We start from the raw sequence: 11207 nt of genomic DNA on the forward strand, positions 1-11207 counted from the left end.
ATTACTATCAGTACTACTACTCCTACTACTTCTATTACTACTACCACTATTACTATCAGTACTACTAGTACTACTCCTACTACTTCTATTACTACTACCACTATTACCATCAGTACTACTACTCCTACTGCTACTACTACCAATACTACTACTTCTATTACTACTACCACTATTACTATCAATACTACTAGTACTACTCCTACTATTACTATCAGAGCTACTAGTACTACTTCTACTGCTACTAATACTTATATTACTACTACCATTATTACTATCAGTACTACTAGTACTAATCCTACTACTAATAATACTACTACTTCTATTACTACTACCACTATTACTATCAGTACTACTACTCCTACTGCTACTACTACTAATACTAATACTTATATTACTACTACCACTATTAGTATCAGTACTACTAGTACTACTCCTACTGCTACTACTACTAATACTACTTCTATTACTACTACCACCATTACCATCAGTACTACTACTGCTACTACTTATATTACTACTACCACCATTACTATCAGTACTACTACTCCTACTGCTACAACTACTACTAATACTAATACTTTTATTACTACTACCACTATTACTATCAGTACTACTAGTACTACTCCTACTGCTACTACTACTAATACTACTACTTCTATTACTACTACCACTATTACTATCAGTACTACTAGTACTACTCCTACTGCTACTACTTCTATTACTACTACCACTATTACTATCAGTACTACTACTACTGCTACTAATAATAATACTACTAATTATATTACTACTACCACTATTACTATCAGTACTACTGCTACTACTACTACTATTACTACTATCACTATCAGTACTACTAGTACTTCTCCTACTGCTACTAGTACTAATACTACTACTTCTATTATTACTACCACTATCCGTACTACTAGTACTACTCCTACTGCTACTACTTCTATTACTATCAGTACTACTACTACTGCTACTAATAATAATACTACTACTACCACTATTACTATCAGTACTACTACTGCTACTACTACTACTATTACTACTATCACTATCAGTACTACTACTCCTACCCCTCTCTGTCTCACCCGTCCATCCGTTGCGGTTCTCCTTGCTGACGTCGGCACCATGTTGGAGGAGCAGGCGGGCACAGTCCAGGTGACCCAGAGTGACAGCCAGGTGGAGGGGGGTCCGACCCCGGGGGTCCAGGGTCTCCACATCCACCTGAGGGGGAGGAGAGAAGTGGGTTCATTGTATGACATGGTGCTCATCTGGCAAAAAGAGAGAGATAAAAATAGAGAGAGAGGGTGGAGGAGGTGTGGAGGAGAGAGTGATGGAAGGAGAAGAGACAGGTGATAATTGAGCTATCACATCCTCACATGACGGGCACGCCAGTGTTCTAGATGGGTTGGCTTTATATAGCGAGTTACACTACAAGTGTCTCGATGTAACGTCTCTGTCATTCTCTAGAATTGATCTCTCTCTCTGTCTCTTCCTGCCTCAGTTTTGATACAGTAGCTATCTGCAGTGTGTTTGATGTAGTCTCTCTGCTCTGCAGTCTAGTTGGTCTAAATAAGCAAGTCTCTATGTCTATAAATCTGATCTCTGGCCTGTGATTAAAAAAAGTTCATTTGAGCTCCTGGCAGGATCCAAGGTCAAGAATAAACCAACCACATGCTGGCATCCTAATGATGGAGGCTGATAGAGGACGACTGGGGCTACGTCCCAAATGGCACATTATTCCTTCGATTGTGGTCTACTTTTGACCAGAGCTCTGTGGTGGCCCTGGTCAAAGCAGTGTACTATAAAGGGAATAGGGTGCCATTTGGGATGCAACCAAGGAGCGACAATGAGGAATCAGAATCTGCATAACTGGCACATGTGGAAAATGTATAGATGAAATGATAGCGCGTGGAAATGGATGGATAAAGCGTGCTGTTGTGAGGGGAGGAGCAGTTGTAACAGGGAATAGGCGGAATTGCTTTATGGTACACTTCCATCCGAGCTTTACGTCTATTCATATTTGCATTGGAAATGTTTCAAAATCACAAAACACATACACTGTTGTGTTGTGTTGTGTGAGGGCTTGTGTTTTGGTTCACGTGTGCCTCAGTGCAGGTCAGTGTGGTCCTGACGGTTGGTGTTGGTGTGTCGAGTGTACTTTGCAGTGTGTTATTGTCGAGTGTGTAGTACAGTACATCAGAGGGATGCTGCTGGGTTGTTTTTCACCAGGAGCAGCCTCCCTCCTCCCACGTGGAGCCTCCTCATCTCTCCTGCTGCTCTCCCTCTCTCTCCAGGGGCCTCCCGGGGGCCACGCCCTGCTCTGTAATTAGCAAGCCCAGCATTAGCTTTAGTGATGCCACCGCTTGATCGTAAGCAACAACTGGGGCTCCTAATCCCAGGGGGGGGGGGGGGGGGGGGTTGGGGGTGCCGGAGAGAAGAGGAATGGAACGGCAGAAAAACAGAAGGAGGAATCCACACAGGCACTGTCGGAGGTGAAGGGTGAGGTGTGGAGGGAATAGAGGTGTATCGCTATAGCAACGAAGGGATGAGAAGAAGAGGTGGGAGAGAGGGAGAAGGAGGAGGAAGGTGTGCTATGCGTTGGAGCAGACAGGGCTGGTTGAGTGGCGGCAACTGCTCTGTGAAATAGAGAGAGTGGTGGTAGCGTAGGCTGTGTGTGTACTGAATAATGGGTAGTGAGTGAGTGATTGATGTCAGAGTAGCTTTGTAGGGCCCTCCAAGTGGCCCTGGGGATGACACTGAGGAAAGAGAAAAGAGGGAAAGAGAGAGAGAGAGAGAGAATGGATGGATGGATGGATGGAAGGAAGGAAGGAAGGATAAGAAAGATGGAGTGACACTGGCAGATAACAGTGAAAAGTACATAAACAGTAAGAGCAAAGCAGCAAGAAATGGTGGTAGTATTCTGATTATTTGAGGGGGACTATTGTAACGATTGTTGTCTAACTAGGCTCGTTACAACCTCTGCAAGTGTGTTGGACCAGTGGTTAGTAAGATTGCCTACAGGCTTGGAGGCCTGGTTTCTAAAGCCACAAGTCGAGTTGCACTGTCACCATTCGCTACAATATAATGCCCGAGAAGCTGGTGTTTGGAGGATATATTGGCACAGGTGTTAGGCCTGAGATGAAGTTCGAGGGCATTATCACAAGCTTCGAGGGCATTAACACTTTTATACAACGGGTTACCAACATATTCAAATAATGATTTATATATTTTCATTAAAAACGTTATTTTGATGAATTCATTCATACTATTTCATCCTTCCACAAGACATAGTCCACAGACAAATCTAGGGTTGCTACCCAAGCCGGATGGTCGTTTGTTCTAACGGTTCAGTTGCCAGAGACGCGACCCAGTCGTTCAGTCTTTCTGTTCTGGATCTATGGACGCGACCCAGTCGTTCAGTCTTTCTGTTCTGGATCTATGGACGCGACCCAGTCGTTCAGTCTTTTTGTTCTATATCTATGGACGCGACCCAGTCGTTCAGTCTTTTTGTTCTGTATCTATGGACGCGACCCAGTCGTTCAGTCTTTTTGTTCTGTATCTATGGACGCGACCCAGTCGTTCAGTCTTTTTGTTCTATATCTATGGACTCGACCCAGTCGTTCATTCTAAATGTTCTATTGCCATACTGGCTGGCAACGTTCTTATCTCTTGCTTGCTAGCTAGCCAACTACGGCTAACTTACTGTCATGTCAAACAGTGCAGACAGAATAACAGCAAAGTAGCTACATTTGCATTTGTTTAAACTGTTTTCTAGTAACATTTATTTGGATACATCCATAATAAGCTGATGAGGCGAGATTTCGTCTGGCATAGAAAATGTGCTCACTAGTCAGGACACTGTTGTTCAGAGGAGCTAGCCAACAACACAGCTACAGAAACACAATCACTTCAAACTGAAGCTGGAAAGACTGCGAAGTAGCTGCGCTTCATTTAGTTTGACCTGTTTTCTATACAGTACATTCATAGAAATTATGCTGATTCATGATTTCGACTGGCTGACAAAAGCTGCTTGTCTGTCTCGTCATGACTCCCGACACGTTCATTACTATGGGACAGCAGGAGATCGAATTTGAATATTGAAACAATGTTGCAAATGTCGTTGAGAAAGACAGCAAGGATTATACAAATGTCTGCTGTTGAAAACTAAATGTTATTCTAAAAGAAATGTGAGATAATGTCTAGATGCTTTTATAGTGAAGATCAAGTTTATAAATTGCCTGGCTGGGCTGATGAGACAGTGGATTGTGAAGTCAGATGGAACAGAGGAAATAGGCATTTTAACGTCATAGATTAATCAGCGGTAACTTGTGGAATAGACACCGGCTGGAATGTGGTTTTAACCAATCAGAATTCAGGATTAGCCCCACCCGTTGTATAAAGCTAATTAAGTATGAGAGCAAAGAGCCTTCTAAGAAGGCTTGACTATGAGGCGGAGAGGTGTGGTAAGTAAGGGAGAGAATAGAGAGGGAGTGTTCAGGAAACTCCTATTGTTTAAGACAAGTGGCCCCCATTGACCCAGTCTGATGTTATTTTTACACCATTGAGACACTCAAATAGAAACACAACAGCAGACACTTTCCCACAGAAAACAAACACACAATCACAAGTCCTCTCTCTCTATCCGTTCAGTCAAATTTGACATTTAAAAAAGATATACTAGAAAAGGAAACCACTCGACAATAACACTCTTATAACATGATTGGTCAGTTACGGTATAGAACTAACACGCTAAACCAATGCACTCAAATGTAACACTTTTCTGCTGTGGTACACAGACATGTCACTTCAGGGTCCACACCTCATCCTCACGTCTTCACACTAGTGCACACATTAACCCTGAAACACAGTGGCACACTTACTCATTCACATGTGAACAATGTGGTTCTGACCAACAAACAGCCCACAAATAGAGCCCCACTATCTAACACACAAACACGTACAGACCCACACACCCACAGGCCAGGCATTAGCTAAAGTCTCAGTGCGGGTGCTGATTTAGGATCAGTTTATAGCCTTTTAGATCATAATGAATACAATGAAATACACCTGGGGGGGGGGGGGGGGGGGGGGGCCTTATCCCACATCAGCACTCGTACTTTGAGGCACTTACAGAATCAACTGGCCCAGGTAGTTATAGTAAGGATATTATGTCATACTGGGTCTTCCCATTCTCTCTGCTCATCCTCTTTATCCACTGACTGCCTCGTAGTGCCTGCTCTCTCACTTTCTCATTGGCTCCATCCATCCTTCATTCTTACGTCCCTCCCTTGGTCCTCCTCTCTCTCTCTTCCTCCATCCTGCATTCCTCCCCTCCCTTTGTCCTCCCCTCTCTCCCTCCTCCGCCATCCTTCCTTCCATCCCTCGGTCCTCCCCTCTCAGTGGAAACTGCATAATTGATAGACATCTCTGTCTGGACTATCTACTCCTGTACTCTCTCGGCTTCGCCTTAATGTTCTCTGGCAGCTACTTAAACCAACATCAATCTTTCATCTGGAGACCAAAATATGTTTGTGGTGGGTGGAGGATGCATGCATGAGAATCATATGTGTGCTCATTGGAAGGGGAGAGGGGGGGGGATCAACTTGTCCCCCTTATTTTCAGTGTTACCCTCTTTCAATTCGGGGGTTAACATGTACAACTGTGATTGATCCATTTTAATTATGCGTAGGAGAGTTATAGCCTAGTTATAGCCAAACGTTATACACGCGCTTGGGATAATGTATCTTTATGTAGTCATTCTCTATGTGAGTGTATGGTGTAAGTGGGGCATATACAAATGAGACCACACCATCAGATGCATGTGTGTGATCGACCTATAAATATCTCAAAATAACTAAATATCATTACCAAATATCTCTACCACCAAATGCAGGCCAGAGAGAGAAAAAGAGGCCAGAGCAGGAGTGAGTAGTTGGAGCCTGAGAGTCTGAGTGAGAAGGATGGCTGGGCAGAGACAAGATGAAAGCAGCAGAGGGACTGAGGGAGGATGGAGCTGGGTGAAATAACTCTGCCTTGGTCAGTGAACCTGTCACGGGCCGGGCGGGGAGAGATGTGTGTCTCTCCCTCCTCCTCCCTCCTGCTCCTCGTGCCTCAGACAGCACTTGTCTCTGATACATGTCCGACTGAAGAGACTCCAACACTAAAGAATGGGGGTGAAATGATCACCTCGACATTTATACTTGGGATAATATTCAAACCAATGGAAAACCAGTCGGCTACAGCCTTTAGTGTTGAATCACCACTAAACCTCACAATCCGTCTATTGATGTTTTCACACTTGTGTTAGCGTTTCAAACCAATGTCAAACCACCATTATGCTACACGTTTCACTGTTAAATCACTAAAACTTTTAAGACGCATTATATTGACAACGTGTCTCGTAACCACTGTTGTCACTTGTCAGACCACCACAAGACTAATGTAATAACATGCATTACTTTGCTCCGCGATAGGAGACAACAGATGGTATTTCTGTGTGAAGGGAGGAGGAAGTTGTGAATAAAGAAACAGCGGATAGAGGAAAGTCCTCCACAACGCAAAGCGAGGAGGAACCTATTATCTCTAAGGTAGGAACTTCACATTTGTTCTCATGCACAGAATAGAAGATGAAAATACCCTGGATTTGCATAATCAAATGACAACAAGATTACGTGGTTAAGCAAACATCAATACAAAATGTCGGAACAGAAACTGAACTGTCTTATGGGCTTGTGTGTTTCAGGAAACAACATGGCTATTGTGGAACAACTCTTTTCATGTCTGATGGTTGAGAAAGATTAGGATATCACAAACAATGTCTGTGATCTGGGGAGAACTGCAGGTTGAATTCAGTACTAACCTCAGTTTTATGCATAGCTATTTACAACGTGTGTGTGTGTGTGTGTGTGTGTGTGTGTGTGTGTGTGTGTGTGTGTGGGCGTGCACATACAAATATACTGTAAGTGTGTCCCTACATTTGTAATGAATACTCAGGGAGAAAAAGGTGTAGATTCACGCGCAGAGCGCGGCAGGTGTTTATTTCACCTTCGCAGAAAGCAGGAATCGTGGTCACAGGCAGGCAATGGTCAAACACAGGTAGGCAAACAGGCAGGTGAATCAAAACTAGGATTGAAGGCTATAACTGGTTCTCACAAACGAGCTGGGAAAAGGCTTAGTAGAGTCAAAACGAACAATACCTCACAAAAGGCACAAACAGAATAAACTGAACTAAATAAGGAGCTGATGGGACCAGGTGAGTAACTAACACAGGCGAAATCAATAAACAAAAATGAAAGACAGGGCTATGTTCAAGAACACACAGAAACAGGGCTACGTTCAAGAACACAACGAAACAGAACACAAGGTTGACTAAGAAAATAAATACAGAACCTTACAACATTGTTTGCTAACCATTTATGTGGCAGGCCAGACAGTAATGAAATCAGATATGGTCCTCGAAGTATCATTCATTTCCTCTTTTCCATTTCAGGCACACAATGCAACACAATATTAACAGGGACATCTTTTCAATCTTTAAGGAATACTGTTGTCTGTTTCTGTCCTCTCTCTCTCGGTTAAAAGCTTTCCACAATTTAACTAAATCTATTCCCATCACATCCTTATCCCTAGTGACACTGCACTGCTGCAATTAGTGTAGAGTTTCATTACTCTGTAGAGGTAAGAAGAGGGGACAGCTAGGGGAAAACTAAGATACGATGGGTGCGTGAGTGAGAAACAGACGGAGGGGAGGATGGATGGTCAGTATACCGGGTCAGGGAAATGTACTGTAGATTACAGGCAGGGATAGACAGATGGTATAGCAGAGACAAAAGAGGAAGGAAGACAATGTAATTTATGAGGCCAGTCTCCACCCAGTATGATACAATCAGATTTTAAGACTGCTGAGTTAACATGATCGCCCAGCTGAGCCTGTGAGCATCGTACACATTAGTGAGGAAAGTGGGCAGGGGAAGGGGGTGGTGGGGTGGGGGAGAGCTGGCGGTGGTGGTGTCCCCTCCTCGCCTCACTTTGGAGGAAGGATGGGGAAGTCATTTTTAGAAAAGGACCGTGTTCCATTTCAATCATATCTGGGATGCATTTTTAGTGGTTGGATCAGGATATCGTGATATGTTGCTGCCCAGTTCTGTTATTCATTCCTCCCTTTCCCTCCTCCCTCCCTTCACTATCCCACTTGCATCCTCATGTTACTTTACAACCTCTGGCTATCCCTCTTTGTCTCTACCTTGTTGTCAGCGCTCTCTCTTCACAGAATCCCTCTTTGTTTTATGACACTGCTTAAAGAAAGCTGCAAATTGAGCTCCCCCTCTTCACTCTCCTCCCTGCTCAATTTATGTTTTACTTTTGCTCTTTTAAGTGCTTCTTCTTCTCCTTCCCGGCTTACCTTTTCACTGCGCGGTCGTTACATTGATACCCAATACCAATAACATTTTCTGTCTCTCCTGGTGCAGCACTTCTCTGTTCTTCCCTCACAGAGGCGCAAGCATTGCTTACCCTGCATGCACCTGCTCCCTACACCCTGTGCACTTCTTGCGTTCTGCACTCCTTCCGATACCATTGATCCTTGACACATATGCAACCACCGTCGGCCATATCCAATCCACGCGTGCACACTTGACCGTCCATACAGCCAGCCAGTCAGTCTGGGAGTTCCAGACAGACAGTTGGCCAGCCAGTGTAACTCTTCCCCTGATGGAGCCATAAACACACCTCTATAAGCTTGCAGGCTTTGCCAAGAGAGGCCAGGATTTATCTGTCAGCACCCTGTAAATTACATCAACTGGGGGTGCTTTATATAGTCATAATCCACGGGGCTCAGGCTTGAATCATCACCAGCATCACAGTGCTCTGCATAGCATTGCATCTGAGCCAAGAGGTGCTAGGTCCGAGTGTTTACCCTACCTTTTAACGGTGTGCACTGTCAAATAAAGTTGCATTTGGATTTGTACAAAAATATGAGAGTGCGTGACATTTGAGTCAGGTTCGGCGACGTGAGCGAGAGTAAACTAGTCTTACGAATGTCCGATAAATGTTTATATTTGTAAATAAGGTGTCAGTCACAGTGACCGGACATATGAAGGGCATGCAAATATTCCCCTTTAAACAGTTTATTTGGCTCACATTGAGTGGAAAAACAACCACAGCCCTTATGTTGATGTGACAGTGTTACAGTAGGGAAGCCAAGCCTGTACTGCACATCAACCTGGTGCATAATAGGCAGCAGAACAGGGAACTGGCATTTCAGTGTACTGTCCTTTAAAACCTGCACTCTCACCATTGCTTACCATGTCTTGTCAATATTCAATTCCTAGCATGATAGGCTTTGTATTATAAACGCATGTGATTAGTCGCGCTGGAAATAATAAGGCTCTGGAAATAATGCAGATCCTCGTGAGAAATCTGAATTCAAATCTGTGCAGGTTACGAGGTTTTCAGTTTCGTCTTATTCATCCCACCGAATTGTCTGTGTGGCTGGGAAACTGCATGACACCTCTTATGTAATGTGTTAGGTATCCCATATTCTTGCAGAGGTCGTTCATTTAAGATAGTATTTTTTCAGATGTCTGTCTGTCATGACTTGTGTCCAACAGTCCGTCCTGTAGTACCCATTTCCATTGCATGCATGCATCATGTTCTACATATTTCTGGGTTCAAATAAATGGACGGACTGGCTGAAATGTTCCGACAGTGCATCCCAGAAAGAATACATGAACGCCTATGCAATTTCATTCTGTAGGTATGGAGATATTATAGAAATAGTAAACATGGCATGACCACACATCCTCTTCTGACAGCTGAGGCAAGGCTGGTATTATTTCCATCACTGTGCATCAATTCGCCCACATTATCTGCATTGTCTCCCACGGTTTCCTCCTCTTCATTTAGGTGGTGGGAAGGTACAGTATTGGACACAACACGAAACAGTATTACAAGCAGCTTTACACACGCACAGCCACAGCTTGCAAAAATGTAACAAATAGCAAGGAAATAGTAATGGAATCCTGGAGTAGGCTAGATGAGATGATTTCAAGAATAATAAACGTTACAATGTTGCAAGTTCATGATGTGCTCGCCAAATACAATGACCTCGTTGTAAGAAATTGTAGCAAAGCCTCGACACATTTTCAGATTCCCACTGAACGACAATGCTGGAAACACATTTCAAACGAGGTTTACGCTATTTCATGGCATGGGCTAATTTCTCGAGGTAACTTCCACCACCTCCTACCGTTCAATTCAATCAACGAGCTCACGGTTCGGTGAACTGTGGTCACACTAGATGGTACACCTAACCTAAACCTATCAAAATGTTATTGGCACGGCCCACGCTTTTTTTTTAAAAATCAGATAGACGAGGACTTGTCGCCCGAAGACTCCTCACCTGCTTGTTCGCGGATAGCGCTTTCTCCAGCTTCCGATGTTTGTTGTGCCACACCATATCGTGAATAGGATAACGACTCTTTTCCGGAGTTTTCTTAGCAGAAATCATCTTCGGTTCATAGTTCGCCTTCTCCTCTGTTTATTTTGTTCCGTATAAGCCTATCACTTAATACTTCGCTATTGACCGACTACGCTGATATTATCGCTCTGTCGTGACATGTCACTTTACAAGACATGCCTTCCGCATTATAATGATAGTATGAATAAAACGTGTAAATGATTTCCCTTGCAGTCAGTTGGTTATGATACAAACTCGTCAATAAACAGCCCTAGATCTAAGAATCATCAAGAGATCCCTTTAATCTAGCCTACTTCTGTTCTCCATGCCCTGCCCCTCTCATACCTTTATCTTCCTCCTTGAATAAACTAGCGAGGCAGTCGCCCATCTATTCTCCGCTCCTTCCCATCACAGCGAAGGCACTGTTGTGAGACAGTGGTGACAGCCCGCAAATAAAAATGTAAGCAGCCAATCAAATAGAAGGGATGCTGATGAGCGTGATCTAGAAGATGCACGCCCGTAGAGTGGCTACATACGCCACCTACCAGTCATCAGGAGTTAGTAGTTCACTTCATATTAATAAACTAAACAATCAGCCTGTGCCATAATCACATCCAAATAGCCGACACCGTTGATGCTGTCTATTGGCTAGGCTATAGCGCAGCAATGTTTTTGCAACACGAAGCTCTCTGAACATTTACTTAGGCTATTTGTGAGCCTGCTTTTATCCTTGTTTTGGTAA

The 11207-nt window shown here is 43.7% G+C and overlaps 1 protein-coding gene across 1 annotated transcript in view; it reads right to left on the reverse strand.

The window, feature by feature from the left end:
• The window catches only part of LOC139385898 (ankyrin repeat domain-containing protein 13B-like), a 38381-nt gene extending 27635 nt beyond the window's left edge, over window positions 1–10746 (reverse strand). Inside the window, exons 1-2 of the mRNA XM_071131191.1 lie at window positions 10409–10746; window positions 1095–1230 (exon numbers count right to left, since the gene is read on the reverse strand). Of these exons, the coding sequence (XP_070987292.1) occupies window positions 1095–1230; window positions 10409–10516 (244 nt within the window). The 5' untranslated portion in view covers window positions 10517–10746. The remainder of the gene's footprint in view (window positions 1–1094; window positions 1231–10408) is intronic.
• Window positions 10747–11207: the final 461 nt, after the last annotated feature.

This window comes from Oncorhynchus clarkii, chromosome 27, assembly GCF_045791955.1.
Source record: "Oncorhynchus clarkii lewisi isolate Uvic-CL-2024 chromosome 27, UVic_Ocla_1.0, whole genome shotgun sequence".
NCBI classification, from domain to species: Eukaryota; Metazoa; Chordata; class Actinopteri; order Salmoniformes; family Salmonidae; genus Oncorhynchus; species Oncorhynchus clarkii.